General features: G+C 49.4%; 1 protein-coding gene across 3 annotated transcripts in view; it reads right to left on the bottom strand.

Moving 5' to 3' along the window:
• IRAG2 (inositol 1,4,5-triphosphate receptor associated 2) overlaps positions 1–18,900 on the bottom strand; it is a 175,307-nt gene that overhangs the window by 16,994 nt on the left and 139,413 nt on the right. For 2 of the 3 annotated variants that reach the window (XM_029057324.2, XM_029057309.2), the window contains exons 20-29: positions 18,049–18,095; positions 17,149–17,213; positions 15,912–16,025; positions 14,946–15,010; positions 12,033–12,093; positions 9,215–9,278; positions 8,826–8,853; positions 7,037–7,177; positions 3,524–3,658; positions 815–962 (exon numbers count right to left, since the gene is read on the bottom strand). In XM_029057324.2, the coding sequence (XP_028913157.1) occupies positions 815–962; positions 3,524–3,658; positions 7,037–7,177; positions 8,826–8,853; positions 9,215–9,278; positions 12,033–12,093; positions 14,946–15,010; positions 15,912–16,025; positions 17,149–17,213; positions 18,049–18,095 (868 nt within the window). The remainder of the gene's footprint in view (positions 1–814; positions 963–3,523; positions 3,659–7,036; positions 7,178–8,825; positions 8,854–9,214; positions 9,279–12,032; positions 12,094–14,945; positions 15,011–15,911; positions 16,026–17,148; positions 17,214–18,048; positions 18,096–18,900) is intronic. The other variant, XM_029057333.2, reaches the window with a different exon arrangement.

Genomic DNA, 18,900 nt, shown 5'->3' on the forward strand with positions numbered 1-18,900 from the left:
GGCTTGCTCAAGGTCACACGGCAGACAAGTGGAGGATCAGGATTCGAACCCACGTCCTCTGACTCCCAAGCCCGGGCTCTTTCCAGTGAGCCACGCTGCTTCTCAGAGAAGTGAAGCACTCGCCCGAGGTCATACAGCAGACAGATTTTGGAGGCGGCATTAGAACCCAGGTCACCTGACTCCACTGGGCCCCGCAGCCTCTCCAAAAAACCACTTTGGGCTGGGTATAATAATAATAATAATAATAATAATAATGATGGTATTTGTTAAGTGCTACTATTTGCCAAGCACTGTTCTAAGCACTGTGGGAGTTACATAATAGGTTGTCCCACGTGGGGCTCCTAGTCTTCATCCCCATTTCTTAGAGGAGGGAACTGAGGCCCAGAGAAGGGAAGTGACTTATCCCAGGCCACCCAGCCCAAGGGGGCGGAGCCACGATGAGAACCCCCATTTGAGAAGCGCTTATTCCGTGCCAAGCACTGTTCTAAGCACTGGGGTACATACAAGGTCATCGGCTTGTCCCGCGTGGGGCTCCCAGTCTTCATCCCCCTTTTCCAGATGAGTCACTGAGGCCCAGAGTAGTGAAGTGACTGGCCCAAAGTCCCACAGCTGATAAGTGGTGGAGCCGGGGTTCATCCATTCATTCGATAGTATTTATTGAGCACTCACTATGTGCAGAGCACTGTACTAAGCGCTTGGAATGGACAGTTCGGCAACAGAGAGAGACAACCCCTGCCCAACGACGGGCTCACGGGTTAGAACCCCTGATCGCTGACCCCCAGGCCCGGGCTCTTGCCACCCACCGGGGTCTTACCGTCATCCTCGAGGGCACCGAAGGATCTTTCGTTGCGGATGAGAAGCTGCTTGAGCTCCTCCAGCTCGGCGTGCTCCTTGGCGTACATCCGCTTCAGGTTCTCCACGTGCTGAATCATCACTTCCACCGCTTTACTCACTCGACTTTCCTACCGGGGACAAATTCATCCATTACCCCATCGGTTAACCGATCTTGGACACCCTACCGTGTGCACCGCACTACACTAAACCCCCGGGAGGGTCGGGTTAGGAGACCACCCCTGTCCGCAGAGAATTTATGGTCTACGGCGGGAAAAGGCCGATGGTAGAATGATAATAACAGCTGCGGTACTTGTTATGTGCCGAGCGCTGTTCTAAGGGCGGGATAGATCCAGCTTAACGGGTTGGACACGGTCTCTATCCCACCTGGGGCTCCCAGTCTTCATCCCCATTTACAGATGAGGGAACTGAGGCCCGGAGAAGCAAAGTGACTTGCCCAAGGTCACACAGCAGACCGGAACGGAGCCGGGACTAGAACCCAGATCTTTCTGATTCCCACGCTAGTGACAGATAGGGAAACCGGTCGACTCTAAGGGTAATAATGTTGGTGTTAGAGCACCGTTCTAAGCGCTGGGGGAGATACAGGGTCATCGGGTCGTCCCACGTGAGGCTCACGGTTCATCCCCATTTGACAGATGAGGGAACTGAGGCCCAGAGAAGTGAAGTGACCTGCCCACGGTCACACAGCTGACGAGTGGCAGAGCCGGGAGTCGAACCCGTGACCTCTGACTCCGAAGTCCGGGCTTCTAAGAGGCCTTCCCAGACTAAGCCCCGCCTTTCCTTATCTCCCACTCCCTTCTTCATCGCCCTGACTCGCTCCCTTCGCTCATCGCCCCTCTTCCCGCCCCACGACACTTAGGTATATGTCGGTCATTTTATGTATTTATATCGAGGTCTGTTCCGTTCATTCATTCCATCGTATTTATCGAGCGCTTACTCTTTGCACAACACTGTACTCGGCGCTTGGGAAAATTAATTCGTATCGATGTCTGTCTTCTCCCCACTAGACCGTGAGCTCCCTGTGGGCAGGGATTGTCTCTCTCTATCGCTTTATTGTACTTTCCCAAGTGCTTAGTACAGGGTTCTGCACACGGTAAGCGCCCAATAAATACGACTGAACGAAGGAATATAGATGTACGTGATCCGGGACTGGGATGAGTAGCCACGTGCTTGACAGGGGCTAACAGCCGAGTGCCTAGTCAATGCAGAGCAGAGGAAGGGAAAATGAGGACCAAACGCTCAGTACAGTGCTCTGCACGGAGTAAGCCGCTCAATAAGTACGACTGAATCAACGAGGACTCATTCTAGACTGTATGCTCGTTTTGGGCAGGAAATGTGTGTTTACTGTTCTATCGTCCTCTCCCCAGTGCTCAGTACAGTGCTCTGCACACAGTAAGTGCTCAATACACACGATGGGATCAGTGAATGGAGAGCCTCTCGGACGAGTCTCATTTCCCCAACTCACTCTCCCTTCTGCATCATCTATGCACTTGGAACTAATAACTGATAATAATAATAATGATAATAATAGTATTTGTTAAGTGCTTACTATTTGCCCAGCAGTGTATTAAGCTCTAGGGTGGATACAAGCATACTGGGTTGGACATAGTCCCTGTCCCACGTGGGGCTCACAGTCTTAATTCCAATTTTTACAGATGAGGTAACTGAGGCCCAGAGAATTGAAGCGACTTGCCCGAGGCCACACAGCAGACAAGTGACGGAGCCGGGATTAGGACCCATGACCTTCTGACTCCCAGCCCTGAGCTCTATCCACTACACCGTGCTGCTTCTCCATGAATGTTTAATAATGATGGCATTTGTTAAGCTCTTATTCTGTGCCAGGCATTGTTCTAAGCACTGGGGTGGATACAAGCAAATCAAGGTGGCCCCAATCCCTGTCCCACGTGGGACTCGCAGTCTCGATCCCCATTTTACAGGTGATGTAACTGAGGCCCAGAGAAGTGAAGAGACTTGCCCAAGGTCACACAGCAGACTAGTGGCAGAGTCGGGATCAGAACCCACGGCCTTCTGACTCCTAGGCCCGAGCTTCGCATCCACCATGCTGCTTTGGAAGCAACATAGCTTCGTGGAAAGAGCCCGCAGGACTGTGTGACCGTGGGGGCGAGTCACTTCACTTCTCTGGGCCTCAGTTACCTCATCTGTAAAATGGGAATTAAGGCACATAGTAGGGACTTTACAAATACCATCATTATTATTATTAAGAAATCCCCACTCTCCCTCCTTCAGACCAAGAGACTCCCGTATGTAGGGTAAGCTCTGGGTTCATTCAATAGTATTTATTGAGCGCTTACTATGTGCAGAGCACTGTACTAAGCGCTTGGAATGGACGAATCGGCAACAGATCGAGACAGTCCCTGCCCTTTGAAGGGCTCACGGTCTAATCGGGGGAGACGGGCAGACGAGAACAGTGGCAATAAATAGAGTCGAGGGGAAGAGCATCTCATAAAAACAATGGCAAATAAATAGAATCAGGGTGATGTACGTCGCAGTGATTATCTCATATCTACCCCAGGGCTTTCATGCACGGTTAAGGTTTAATGAACAGTGCTGGGCACATAGTAAGCGCTTAACAAATACCAACATTATTATGATAATTACCACGATTATTTTGATATTCCATCGGCAGAATCAGCGACCGAGGAGGACTTACCTGGTTAATGGCTCCCAACATCTCTGCCTTCCCGGAAACCCTGGCGGTATACTGGCTGAGAAAGTTTAAGCTTTTTTCCAGCTTCTTAATGATTTCCTGGGCTTGGTTATCATCTTCACACAGAGGAATTAAAGACTGTCAAAGAAGGAAATCGGTCAGGTCATCTGTCCTGAAGCAATTAGCCACTTTATTGGCCTCCCCCAAGCGCTCAGTATGCTGCTCTGCGCAGAGGAAGCGCCCAATACCTACCACTGATCCACTGAGGTGAGCAACTCAACGCTCCAAATGTTTATCTCCGTGGGGAACTACGAGCCACTATCAATTAAATCGATCCATCGTATTCATCCAACGCTTACTCTACGCCGAGCACCGTACTAAGCGCTTGGGAGAGTAGAATATAACAGAGCAAGTAGATATGTTCCCTGCCTACAGGGAGCATATAGTCTACAGGGGACTTAGTACAGTGCTCTGCACACAGTAAGCGCTTAATAAATATGATTGAATGAACGAATGATCGTTCTTAAATTTCACCTCTGTCCTAGACGTTAGGGGCAAACAGACATGGGAAATTAAACTGTAAGCTCCTTGAGGGCAGGGAACTTGGGGTCTTAGTACATTCATTCAATCATATTTATGGAGCGCCTGTTGTGTGCAGAGCACTGTACTAAGCACTTGAAGCGTTCCAGATTTTTCTGTAATTTTATTTATTTTATTAGTGTCTGTCTCCCCCACCCTTGACTCGGAGCTTGCTGTGGGCAGGGAATGTCACGGTTTATTGTTGCATTGCCCTTTCCCAAACGCTTAGTACAGTGCTCTGCACACAGTCAGCGCTCAATAAATAGGATTGAATGAATGAACGAACGACAAACAGACACATTCCCTGCTCACGACGGGCTCACAGTCTTCAGCGCTTAGAACAGCGCTTGGCACATAGTAAACTCTTAGCAGATACCATAATTATTATTGTTATCATTATCAGAGTACCGTCTAGCACAGTGTTTAGCCCTCAGAAAGTGCTTAATCCAAACTGCTGGGATCCAGTGGCTACCAAATACCACTCCATATCCCCCTTTTCTTTCTCAGCACCTTTTATAAATGACTTTTTCCTTCATACGACTGTCTCTCTTCTCTAGACTAGAAGCTCATTAGGGGCAGGGAACCCTGTCTGCTAATTTTGTTGCACTGTACTCTCCCAAGCGCTCAGTACAGTGCGCATAGCAAGTGCTCAATAAATACCATGGATAGATCATTCATTTTAATCATATCTATCGAGCGCTTACTGTGGGCAAAGCACAGTACTAAACGCTTGGGAGAGTACACTGTAACAACAGACACATTCCTGCCCACAATGAGCTCAGTCTAGAAGGGGAGACGGACATTAACAGCAATAATAAATAGATAAATAAATAAATTACAGATAGATACATCTGTGCCTTGTGGATGGGAGCGAGGATGAATGAAGGAGCGAGTCAGGGCGGAGCAGAAGGGAGAGGGGGAAGAGGAGAGGAGGGTTCAGTCAGGGAAGGCCTCTCGGAGATCGATCTTTTAATAGAGTGATAAGTATTCCTGGAATCGGTCGAAACCATTCCTTTCCCTTTGAAGGCTGGGAGGGCGAGGAGCCTTTCTTAGAAGAAGTCCATAATAATAATAACGACGATAATGATATCTGTTAAGTGCTTACTATGTGCCAAGCACTGTTCTAAGTGCCGGGCGCTGTTCTAAGCGCTCATGGCGACCAGGTGGCTCGATCTGAACACAAACAAACACAAAACTCCAAAAAACACCAGGGAAAGGGACGGGAGGCTCAAAGGCTTCACCGGCAGAACTTTCCCGGGTGTTCTCAGGTGAGGAACGTCATTAAGAGCACTCGCTTTCTACAAATTGGTCAGTGTGGTATTTATTGAACGCAGAATGCTGTATTATGTGCTTGGGAGAGGTCACAGTGGGGGTGGTAGACTTGATCCCTGCCTCCCTTTTAGACTGTGAGCCCGCTGTTGAGCAGGGATTGTCTCCATCTGATGCCTAATTGTACATTCCAAGCGCTTACTACAGTGTTCTGCACACAGTAAGCCCTCGATAAATACGACGGAATGAATGAATTTAAGAGTTTTACAGTGGGAAGCACTAGCTGAGAAGCAGTGCTGCCTAGTGGAAGGAGCCCGGGTCTGGAAGTCAGAGGACCTGGGTTCTGTTGCCGACTCCACCATTTTTCTACTGTGTGACCTTGGGTAAATCACTTAAGTAATCTGCGCCTCAGTGACCTCAGCTGTAAAATGGGCATTAAATCCCTCTCTGATTTAGACTGTGAGCAGTGTATGGGACTCTATCCAACATAATCACCTCGTATCTACCCCGGTGTTCGGAACACTGCTTGACACATAGTAAGCGCTTAACACACGATGATCGTTACGATCATCGAGAGTGGGAGAGACAGACGCCGAAGCGATCGACGGATGGGAGGAAGAAGAGTTTGCTATATAGATGAGTTTGTTTTTAAACAACAGGGTTAGTTGAAATAGGGATGGCAATGGTGCCGGAAGGTGAGGGTAGACCAAAATAGATTAATCCGTAATCTCATCGCCCTCTAAGAAATTCTCCATGCCGTCGTCGGTGAGTGATGCTCTGGGAGGCTGTGGGTTCCCATGAGTTCAGTCAATCAAGCCAGGCAACCTAATGGATTGACCCCGAGCCTGGGAATCAGCAGATCCTGGGTTCTAGTCCCAGCTCAGCCACCTATCTGCTCTGTGACCTTGGGCAAGTCACTTTGCCTCACTGCACCTCAATTCCCTCATCAGAAAAATGGGGATTTAGACTCTGAGCCCTTGTGGGATAGGGACTGTGTCCAAACTGTTCACTCTATAGCTAATCCAGTTAATAATAATAATAATAATACTAATAATAATGATGATGGAATTTGCTAAGCGCTTACTATGTGCCAATCGCCATTCTAAGCACTGGGGTAGATACAAGGTGATCAGGTTGTCCCACGTGGGGCTTACAGTCTTCATCCCCATTTTACAGATGAGGTAACAGGCGCAGAGAAGTGAAGTGACTTGCCCAAAGTCACACAGCTGACACGCAGCGGAGCCGGGATTAGAACCCATGCCCTCTGACTCCCAAGCCCATGCTCTTTCCACTAAGCCGTGCCGTTTTTCTTAGTAGTTCTCAGTAAAGTGCCTGGCACATAGTAAGCGCTTAACAAATACCCATTTAAAAAATGGCATTTATTGAGCCCAGCGTGGTTCAGTGGAAAGAGCTTGGGCTTGGGAGTCAGAGGTCATGCGTTCGAATCCCAGCTCTGCCACTCGTCAGCTGTGTGACTGTGGGCGAGTCACTTTACTTCTCTGCGCCTCAGTTACCTCAGCTGTAAAATGGGGATTAACTGTGAGCCTCACGTGGGACGACCTGATGACCCTGTATCTCCGCCAGTGCTCTGCACATAGTAAGCGCTTAACAAATACCAACATTATTACTCTATCCTTTACTGAGTCAGGAAGGAGCAGAGGGCCGCACCTGGAGGAGTTGCAGGCAGTTGGTGATCTCCTTCTTCAGATTTTCCTCGGCCAGGTCACGGGATCGCTCCTCCACTTTCACCCTCTTCTCCAAGGTGAAGCGGTCGCACTTGAAGCCCAGGGACAGCCGAAGAAACTCAGCCTGTTGGAGCAAACAGAGTCACGTTTGGGGATGGATGAGCCCAAAACTGTCACTCCTTCCTCCATCAACATGGGAACGGAATAATAATAATGATAAGAAGAAAGATAATAATATAAACAGTGTGGCTCAGTGGAAAGGTCATGGGCTTAGGAGGAAGAGGCCATGGGTTCTAATCCTGCCTCGGCTACCCGTCTGCTCTGTGACCTTGGGGTCTCAGTTTCCTCATCTGTGAAATGGGGATTAAGCCTGAGCCCCATGTGGGACCTTTTTAAATGGGGGAAGAAAATGGCTAAACAAAAAAAAAAAATCTTCTAGACTCTAAGCCTGTTGTGGACAGGGATTGTCTCTCTTTATTACTGAACTGTACTTTCCAAGAGCTCAGGACAATGCTCTGCACACAGTAAATGCTCAATAAATATGAATGAATGAATGACAACCTGCTTACATTGTATCTCCCCCAGCGCTTAGAACAGTGCTTGGCACAAAGTAAGCGCTTAAGAAATACCGTTATTATTATTATTATTGATAAGGTACTCTGCTCACAATAAGTACTCAATAAATACGACTGAAGGAATGAATGAGCACTTGCCAGCCAACCATCTTGGTAGCCACACTGGTGGCAGGCAACTGGGATCAGCGAGAAGCAGCGTGGGCCAGTGGAAAGAGCACAGGCCCTGGAATCAGAGGACCTGAGTTCTAATCATGGCTCCGTCACTTGTCTGCTATGTGACCTCGGACAAGTCACTTGACTTCTCCGGCCCTCACTTCCCTCATCGGTAAAATGGGGATTTAATCCCTGTTCTCCCACCTACTTAGATTGTGAACCCCATTTGGGACCTGATGATCAGTTCAGTGCTCGGCATACATAACAAATACCACAGTTACTATGATCGGCGCTCACGTTGGTCAGCTATTTTTCATTCATTCCATCTAGCTTTCCAGATTCCAGCAGGGCCATTCATGTCCCCGATTGACCTGAGACGTTCTTTGGTCAGTAACCTTCCGTGCTGAAGGCGTAGCGGCGGCAGAGCCGCAGGAATTCTTCTACCTCTGACTTTTCCCTGCTTCTGCACCAGCCAGAAACTCCTCATCGTCATCGGCTTTAAAGCCCTCAATCCTCTTTCCCCCTCCTATCTCACCGCGCTACTCTCCTACTCCACGCCAGCCTATACATCTTGCTCCTCTAATGCCAACCTCCTCTCCCTACCTCCATCTTGCTTATCTTGCTGCCAACCTCTTGCCCACATCCTGCTCCGGCCTGGAACGCCTTCCCTCCTCATATCCGACAGACGACGACTCTCCCCCCGCTTATTGGAGGCCCATCTCCTCCAGGAGGCCTTTCCTAAGCCCTCCTTTCTTCTTCTCCCACTCCCTGCTGCATCGCCCTGTCTTTCTCCCTTCATTCATACCCCACTCCCGGCCCTACGGCATTTATGTCCATTTCTGTCATTTATTTATTTCTATTCATGTCCGTATCCCCCTCTAGACTGTAAGCTCGAGGGCAGGGATGGTGTCTGTTTACTGTCGTATTGTCCTCTCCCAAACACCTGGTACAGTTCTCTGCACGCAGTAAGCGCTCGGTAAATACGACGGATAGCTCCTCACATGAAGCCTTGGTGAAGAAAAAGAGCAAAGATGAAACACTTACCTCCACCTCCTTATCATTCGGAGAAGGGCTAGAGAAGCGGGAAAAAACCAAAGGGAGAGGAAAGTTACCCTCACAGATCCTGTGGAAGGGGAAAAGGGACTGAGGGAAATGGGGATAGCTCCAAATTGGGGAGGGTCAAAGGGGCTAGGGTCCCTAGGTACAGTGCTCTGCACACAGTGAGTGCTCAATAAATATGACTGAATGAATGAACCCGTTGGGTCTTGGGGTGGGTGAATTCGGCGGCTCGGACCAAGAAGGGACAGGAGCTGTTTGGGAGCAGAACCGTCACCTTGACGAGTCGCATTCTGCCTGATTTTCCCCCTTCCTCCTCCCCGACCCCTCTCCCCTCGCGACGGCCCAGTCGGCGTTTTACTAACACCCCAGCTTACTTGTCGCTTTGCCGGAAGTCGACCGATTTGCCATGCGTTACAGTTGCAGGTGACGTCGCCGTCTCTATTTGAAATCAACCAAGGCGTTAATGTTAAGCCGAGAAAAAAAACATCCTTCCTCAGCATGGCTTGGTTGACCCACCTCTTGACCCAGCGCAACTCAGACTGATGCATTTTTATTTTGGAATGGAATTTAAGTGCTTATTATGTGCCAGACACTATACTAAGCGCTGGGGAAGATTCATCGTAATCAGGTCGGATGCATTCCATGTTCCACTTGGGGTTCACACTCTTAATCCCCATTTTACAGATGAGGGAACTGAAGCCCAGAGAGGTGAAGTGATTTGCCCAAGGTCGCACAGCAGACAGGTGGTGGAGCCGGGATTCCTGAGCCAGTGCTCTAGCCACTAGTTCAAAATAATAATAATAATGGTATTTGTTAAGTGCTTACTATGTGCCAAGCACAGTTGTAAGTGCTGGGGTGGATACAAGGTAATCAGGTTGTCCCATGTGGGCCTCACGGTCTTAATCCTCATTTTACAGATGAGGGAACTGAAGCGCAGAGAAGTTAGGTGGCTTGTCCAAAGTCACACAGTAGTCACATGACAGAGGTGGAATTAGAACCCATATCTTCTGACTCCCAAGCCGGGCCTCTTGCCACTAAGCCATGCTGCTCCTCTTCATGTTCCACCAAAGCTCAGACAGATCAATGCATTCCATCATATAACTTTTTTTTCCAATGGTATTTGTTAAGCGCTTACAAAATGCCAAGCTCTGTTCCAAGCACTGGGGTAAATAGAAGTTAATCAGGTCCCACATGGGGCTCACAGCCTAAGTTGGAGGGAGAAGAGGTATTGAATTCCCCATTTTGAAGATGAGGTGACTGAGATGCAGAGAAGTGAAGTGACTTGCCTAAGGTCACAGAGTAGATAAGTGGCAGAGTCAGGATTAGAACCCAGATCCTCTGACTCTCGGGCCAGTACTCTTTCCACTAGACCACGCTGCTTCTTCAATCCATCCATCAGTGGTATTTGTTAAGCAGTTACTATGTGCAGAGCCCAGTCCTAAGTGTTTGGGAGAGTATAATACAGCGGAATTAGAAATCACTCTCCCTGCTTATAATGAGTTTATTGTCTAGAGGCTTCGGGCTGGGGGGAGAGAGACAGAGAGAGAGAGAAAAAGAGAGAAAGAGAGAAAGAGAGAGAGAATGAGTAAGTGTATCTGTTTCTACTTCTAGACTGTTGAGCCTGTTGTTGGCTAGGGAATTGTGCTTTCCGAGGGCTTAGTCCAGTGCTCTGCACGCAGCAGGCGCTCAATAAATACGACTGAATGAATGAATTTCTCTCTCCCTCAACACCCCCTCGTTTGGAAGTTGATGGAAGTTCTGGGTACCGGATCAGCCCACCTTCTCAGGATTCCAAACAAATGGAAAATTCCCGTTTTGCCAGCCGCCTTCTAAGCGTTGGAATCAAGACAGAAAAAGAGCCATTTTGGCCTAGGGGAAAGACCCCAGGTTTGGGAGTCAGAACGACCTGGGTTCTAATCCCGGCTACATCACCTACCTACTGTGTGATCATGGGCAAGTCACTTTGCTTCTCTGTGCCTCAGTTCCCTTGACTGCAGAATGGGGGGTCAATACCTGTTCTTCCTCTTCCTTGGACTGTGAGCCCCATGTGGGATCTGCTTATCTTCTATCTACACTGGCACTCAGTACAGTATCAAAACCCACAATTATTATTATTATCACCTCCATTGCTTGGCATATAGTAAGGGGTTAAATACCATCATCCACTAATTCCCTGAGGGCATAGATTGAATCTACCGAATCCATTCAATCGTACTGACTGAACGCTTACTGTGTGTGCAGAGCACTGTACTGAGTGTTTATAGTTTATAGCTACAGCTAAGTGCTTCCAGAATCTATTGTATTGCGTCAATTATTGAGTGTTTACTGTTTGAAGAGCACTGTATGAAGAACATCCGGGAAAGTACAATATAATGCAGTCTAGAAGGGAAGGTAAATTTTAAAATAGATTATGGATTGCCCTCTTCCATGCCCTTAGTACAGTACTCTATCCACAGTAAGTGCTCAATAAATAATTATAACGTTGATGGTATTTGTTAAGCACTTATTATGTGTCTAGCACTGTTCTAAGCGCTGGAGTAGATACAAGGTAATCAGGTTGTCCCACTTGGGGCTCCCAGGCTTCATCCCCATTTTACAGATGAGGTCACTGAGACACACAGAAGTGAAGTGACTTGCCCAAAGTCACACAGCGGACAAGTGGCGGAGCCGGGATTAGAACCCACGACCTCTGACTCCCAAGCCCGGGCTCTTTCCACTAAGCCAGGCTGGCAGTCAAGGTATCTTTCCTTAGATCGATAGTCTGTGGCCCAGTAGAAAGAGGCTGGGTCTGGGTCTGGCAGAGGACCTGGATTCTAATCCCACCTCTGCCACTTATCTGCTATGCGACCTTGGACAAGTCACTTCTTCTCCGCTGCGTGACCTTGGACAAGTCATTTCACTTTCCTGTCCGTCAGTTTCTTCATCTGTAAAACGGGGATTCGATGCCCGTTCTCCCTCCTACTTACACCGTGAGCCCCATGTGGAACACAGATTGCGGTTTGACTCGATTAACTCGTACCTACCCCAGGGCTTAGAGCGGTGCTAGACACAGAGAAAATGCCAAATACCGTAATAAATGATAAATAATCATCCCGATTAGAGCCGGCCCGGCACAAGGGCAGCCCTGCGGAGCTGCCGAGAGGGGAACCGACTAGAGGGAGGCCTTGTAGTAGCTGGAGTGATTCGCCTCACCTTCTGCCGTCGAAGCTTTCTCTTTTTTCTCTTCTGCCGCTTTCATCTCCGTCTTCGTTTCCTAAGATTCATTTGAAAAGCAAAGGTCATTTCCCAAGAGACGTGAGCGGAGCCGGGAGGCGGGTGTACACCCGGGGGCCTCGAGGACCTGTTGATTTTCGTCTTATTCAATTCGGGAACGGGGCAGTGGGAGCAAAGGTTTTTAATAATGTTGGTATTTGTTAAGCGCTTACTATGTGCCGAGCACCGTTCTAAGCGCTGGGGGAGATACAGGGTAATCAGGTCGTCCCACGTGAGGCTCACAGTTCATCCCCATTTTACAGATGAGGTAACTGAGGCCCAGAGAAGTGAAGTGACTCGCCCACAGTCACCCAGCTGACAAGTGGCAGAGCCGGGAGTCGAACCCACGACGTCTGACTCCGAAGCCCAGGCTCTTTCCACTAAGCCACGCTGCTTCCTCTCAGGCAGGCACGGAAAGATCAGGGAATGAGTGAGTCTAGGGGATCGGGGCTGGGGCAGGAAGGGGCGAACGGGGCCTAAAGGCATCATCATCATAATAATATTGATAATTAAGGTATTTGTTAAGTGCTTACTATGTACCAGGCTCTATATTAAGCACTGGGGTGCATACAAGCAAATTGTGTCGGGCACAGTCCCTGTCCCACGTGGGGCTCACAGTCTCGATCCCCATTTTACGGATGAGGTCACAGAGGCCCAGAGGAGTGAAGCGACTTGCCCAAGGTCGCACGGCAGACGAGCGGCAGAGCCGGGATCAGAAGCCACGACCTCCTGACTCCCAGGTCCGGGCTCTAGTCGCCGCGCCACGTTGCTTCTCACGAAAGCATGAAACTACACGTTGGGGCTGCAGGAGCCGTGCCCTTTGTCCCACCCTTGGACCTGCTCCATCCAATCCCGGGAAGCACCGTTTACTCATTCAAACGTATTTATCGAGCGCTTACCCATGAGCAGAGCACCATTCTAAACGCTCGGGAGAGCACAATACAACAACAAGGAGACACGTTCCCCGCCCGCAACGAGCTCGCGGTTTAGAGGGGGAGACAGACATGAATAGAAATCAATAAATGAGAATATGGACTTAAGCGGTGTGGGGCTGGGAAGGGGGGACGAATGAAGGGAGCGAGTCAGGGCGACGCAGAAGGGAGAGGGAGAAGAGGAAAGGAGGGTGCGGTCAGGGAAGCCCTCTTGGAAGAGACATACCCCTTCTAGTCTCCATCTACATCCGACCCCTTGGAGAAATCATTCTCTCCCATGGCTTCAAAATAATAATAATAATAATAATGATGATGATGGCATTTGTTAAGTGTACTAAGCTCTGGGATGGACATGAACAAATCGGGTTGGATCCGGTCCCCGTCCCATTTGGGGTTCACAGTCTCCATCCCCATATTCCGGATGAGGTAACTGAGTCCCAGAGAAGTGAAGGGACTTGTCCCAGGTCACACAGCAGACAAGTGGCAGAGCCGGAATTAGAACCCATGATCCGTGACTCCCGGGCCCGGGTTCTATCCCGGACTGAGCTTCCCCTTTTCCCTCTGCTCCCTCTCTGCTCCCTCCCCCTTCCCTCCTTCCCTTTCCCTCGGCTAAGCCCCCTTTCCCTCTGCTCCTCCCCTTTTCCCTTCCCCTCCCCTCAGCACCGTGCTCATTTCTATATATTTTTATGACCCTATTTATTTTGTTAACGAGGTGTCCATCCCCTTGATCCTATTTATCGTGATTATGTTGTCTCGTTTTTGTCCATCCGTCTCCCCCGATTAGACTGTGAGCCCGTCATTGGGCAGGGGTTGTCTCTATCTGTTGCTGAATTGTATATTCCAAGCGCTTGATACAGTGCTCTGCACATAGTAAGCGCTCAATAAATACTATTGAAGGAATGAATGAATATCCACTAGGTCATGCAGATGATTCTCCCATCTCCATCCCCAGCCTCCATCTCTGGCCTTCTCCTCTACAGCCTTGCATTCTTTCCCGCCACCAGGCCTTCTCTACTTGGATGTCCCAGACTAAATTATCTTCCCATCCAAACGCTCCCCTTTCCCCCACTTCCCCATTACTATAGACAACACCACCATCCCCATCTCCCAAACCCACAGCCTTGGCATTATCTTCAACTCTCCTTCGTGCCCGGGCATCCAGTCATCAAATCCCGTAGCTTCTGAAGCAGCGTGGCTCAGTGGAAAGAGCCCGGGCTTGGGAGTCAGAGGTCGTGGGTTCGAATCCCGGCTCTGCCATTTGTCAGCTGTGTGACCGTGGGCAAGTCAGTTCACTTCTCCGTGCCTCAGTTACCTCATCCGTAAAATGGGGATTAACTGTGAGCCTCACATGGGACAACCTGATGACCCTGTATCTACGCCAGCGCTTAGAACGGTGCTCTGCACATAGTAAGCGCTTAACAAATACCAACATTATTATTACTGTCACGACATCTCCAGGATCCACTCCTTCCTCTCCCATCTGAACGACCAATATTCTGGTCAGGAGGCCTTCCCTGACTGAGCCCCCCTTTCTCCTCTCCTACTCCCTTCTACGTCACCCTGACTCGCTCCCTCTGTTCTTCCCCCCCTCCCAGTTCGTCGTGGGCAGGGAATGTGCCTATTTATTGTTCCATCGTACTCTCCCAAGCGTCTAGTACAGTGCTCTGCAAAGGAGAAGCCATGGGAGCGAATGAGTTCTCCAAGGCAACGGGCGTAGTTGGAGACCCACAAGTGGAACAAACAAACCGACCGTAAGCGTCTCCAGAAAAGCTATCTCCTCTCCGAAGTCCACTGCATTGTCTTCTCCCGGGCGCTCAGTACAGTGCTCTGCACACAGCAAGCGTCCAATAAATGTCATTGATTAATCGACTGAAGAGGGAACTCACTCAGCACTTCCACAACTACAGGTAGATTTCCTTACCACGTTTAATGCCGTTTGGTCCTCAGCCGGGGAAGGCGGGAGGGGAGTGTTTTCATTAGCGCGGTCTGTGCCCAAGGAAAAATGGAAAAGCGGAAAAGGTAAGGGGAGGCAATTACAGTCAGTATCGGAGTGGTTAATCTACCAAAGGCACCAATCAAAATGGGCTCTGGGGCACAAATCAGTGAAATCAATCAACTCACAATACAGAATAATAATGTTGGTATTTGTTAAGCGCTTCCTATGTGTCTGATACTGTTCTAAGTGCTGGGAAGAGATAGAAGGTGATCAGGTTGTCCCCTGTGGGGCTCACAGTCTCAATCCCCATTTGACAGATGAGGTAACTGAGGCACGGGGAAGTGAAGTGACTTGCCCACAGTCACACAGCCGATAAGTGGCGGAGCCGGGACTCGAACCCATGACCGCTGACTCCCAAGCCCGGGCTCTTTCCACTGAGCCACGCTGCTTCCCATCCAAGTCATAGCCACCCAACAGTCACTGTTCCAATAGTAACGATAATAGTAATAATTGTATTTTCAAGCACTTGCTATGTGCTAGGCAAGTTGGTAGATTTGATTTTTATCGAGCATTTGCTCTGCAGAGCATTGTACTGAGCGCTCCGAATACAGACGAGTTGGTAGATTTGGATATCATGATTTTTGTTGAACATCTACTCTGCAGAATAGTACAATACAGTCAAGTCGGTAGATGTGAATGTCACTTTTATTGAACGTTTGCTCCGCAGAGCACTGTACTGAGCCTTTGAAAAAGTACACTACAATAGAGTTGGCAGATTTCAGAGCAATAGTGGATTTTCTGTGCTTTTGCTCTGCAGAGCCCCGTACCAGACGCTTTATGGGGCAGGTACAATGGCCCCACTAAACAGGATCCCCGCCCTCGGGGGAATTTACGGTCTAGAACGTAGAACCCTCGAAGGGAAGCACTCCGTAATCCTAGTTCACGTTTCACCTCGGTTCTCCGTTGGGCTGTGGGAGGGGGGAGATGTCCGTTCTTCCTCCTCCGGAGGCTGGGAATCCAGATCGCCGGGGGCCACGGTCAACGTCAGCACGTCCGAGTCGGAATCTGCGCAATCCAAGTGGACGGAGTTTAGACCCAGAGTCGCCCTGACTCCCTTCTGTTCTTCATTCCCTCTCCCAGCCCCAGGCCACTGATGTATTTATTGCTATTGATTTTGTCCGTCTCCCCCGATTAGACCGTAAGCCCGTCAAAGGGCGGGGACTGTATCTGTTACCGATTTGTACATCCCAAGTGCTTGGTACGGTGCTCTGCACGTAGTCAGCGCTCAATAAATACTATTGAATGAATGAACGATGTCAGGATCCGTCATTTATTTATTTCTAATCACATCTAGACCGCAAGCTCACCGAGGGCGGAGAACGCATCTGTTTATTGTTCTTTTGCATTTATTCAATTCACTCCATTGTATTTATCAAGTGCTTACTGTGTGCAGAGCACTGTACTAAATAAATAATAAATAATTATGCTACTTGTTAAGTGCTTACTACTACTACTAATAATGTTGGTATTTGTTAAGCGCTTACTATGTGCAGAGCACTGTTCTAAGCGCCGGGGTAGATACAGGGTCATCAGGTCGTCCCACGTGAGGCTCACAGTTAATCCCCGTTTTCCAGATGAGGGAACTGAGGCCCAGAGAAGTGAAGTGACTCGCCCACAGTCACCCAGCTGACAAGTGGCAGAGGCGGGAGTCGAACCCATGACCTCTGACTCAGAAGCCCAGGCTCTTTCCACTGAGTGCTGCTTCCCCGCACTGTTCTAAGTGCTGGGGCAGATGCAAGTTAATTGGGTTAGGTGCAGAACCTGCCACACATTGGGCTCCCACTCTTAATCCCCATTTTTTTTTTTTTACTGATGAGGTAACTGAGGCCCAGAGAAGTGAAGTGACTTGCCCAAGGTCACACAGCAGATGAATGATTAGAACCCATGACCTTCAGACTCCCGGGCCCGGGCTCCATCCGCTAGGAAAGTACGGTACAACAATAAACAGCGACATTCCCTGCCCATAATGAGCTCACAGTCTAGAGGGTGGATGTCCTCTCCCAAGCGCTCAGCCCAGGGCTCTGCGCGGAGTAAGCGCTCAATAAATACGATCGACTGGTTGAATGGCCCGAGTCAGCAGGGGGGTCTGGACAAGGCCCTGCCTTTCCCCCCGGCCCAGGTGACTCACCGGTGGAGGTGAGGGCGCTCTCCGTAGACGACGTGTTGTAGCCGGTGACGGGGGACGGATCCGCTCTGGCAAAATATCCCAGAGACCCCCGAGTCAGGCTGGAAGCTCCTTGGGGGCAGGGAATGTGTCTGTTCTATCGTTCTACTGCACTCTCCCAAGCGCTTAGCACAGTGCTCCGCGCATAGGAAGCGCTCAATAAATACCACCGATCAACTGATTACTGACTCCGCTATATTTGACTCTCCCAAGCATTAGTACAGTGCTCTGCACACAGTAGCGCTTAGTAAATACCCTCGATTGATGGATTAGCAACTGTTATATTGGACTCTCCCAAGCGTTTATTTTTTATTGGTATTTGTTAAGCGCTTACTATGTGCAGAGCACTGTTCTAAGCGCTGGGGGAGATACAGGATAATCAGGTCATCCCACCTGAGGCTTGCAGTTAATCCCCATTTTACAGATGAGGTAACTGAGGCACAGAGAAGTTAAGTGACTCGCCCACAGTCACACAGCGGACAAGTGGCGGAGCCGGGAGTCGCACCCACGACCTCTGACTCTGAAGCCCAGGCTCTTTCCACTGAGCCACGCTGCTTCCCAGTGCTTAGTACAGCACTCTGCACACAGTAAATGCTCAGTAAATATCATCGGTTGATTGATTACTGTTATATTGGACTCTCGGAAGCACTCAGCATGGTGCTCTGCACACAGTAAGCGCTCACTAAACACCAACGATTACTTAGTCTGTTATATTGGACTCTGCCAAGCACTTGGCACAGCGCTCTGCACAAAGTAAGCGCTCAAGAAACACTACGGATTGATTGTAAGAGGACAGACTTATGGTGGGCCCGGAGAATTCCCTTTAGGAAGAGAAGGAGGACAGGAAACGAACAAAAGCCAAACCTGGAATGCGAGGAGCTCCCCAGAGGTGATGACCAAGCACTATTCTCCTGGAGAAAAGAGACGGAGAGAGAATCAGGGAAGATCACCTAAATAATCAATATTAATAATGATATTTGTTAAGCGCTTACTACGTGCCACGCACTGTTTTCTGAGCAATGGGGTAGATACAAGGTCCCGACTCTGCCCCTTGTCAGCTGTGTGACTGTGGGCAAGTCACTTCACTTCTCTGTGCCTCAGTGACCTCATCTGTAAAATGGGGATGAAGACTGTGAGCCTCACGTGGGACAACCTCATTCCCCTGTATCTACCCCAGCGCTTAATAATAATAACGTTGGTGTTCGTTAAGCGCGTCCTACGTGCCGAGCACTGTTCTAAGCGCTGGGGTAGACACAGGGGAATCAGGCTGTCCCACGTGGGGCTCACAGTCTTGATCCCCATTTTACAGATGAGGGAACTGAGGCACAGAGAAGTGAAGTGACTTGCCCAAAGTCACACAGCTGACAGGTGGCGGAGCCGGGTTTAGAACCCATTACCTCTGACTCCGAAGCCCAGGCTCTTTCCACTGAGCCATGCTGCTTCCACTCTGCTTAGAACACTGGTCTCTCTGCATGCAGTAAGTGCTTAACAAATACCAACATTATTACAAGGTCTTCAGATTGTTCCAGGTGGGGTTCACGGTCTTAATCCCCATTTTACAGATGAGACAGCTGAGGCACAAAGAAGTGAAGTGACTTGCCCAAAGTCATAGAGCTGACAAGTGGCGGAGCCAGGATTAGAACCCACGACCTCTGACTCCCACGCCCGGGCTCTTTCCTCTAAGCGACACACCTTGGCTATTCTGGGCGATTGGGC

Source organism: Ornithorhynchus anatinus, chromosome 2, assembly GCF_004115215.2.
Source record: "Ornithorhynchus anatinus isolate Pmale09 chromosome 2, mOrnAna1.pri.v4, whole genome shotgun sequence".
Lineage (NCBI taxonomy): Eukaryota > Metazoa > Chordata > Mammalia > Monotremata > Ornithorhynchidae > Ornithorhynchus > Ornithorhynchus anatinus.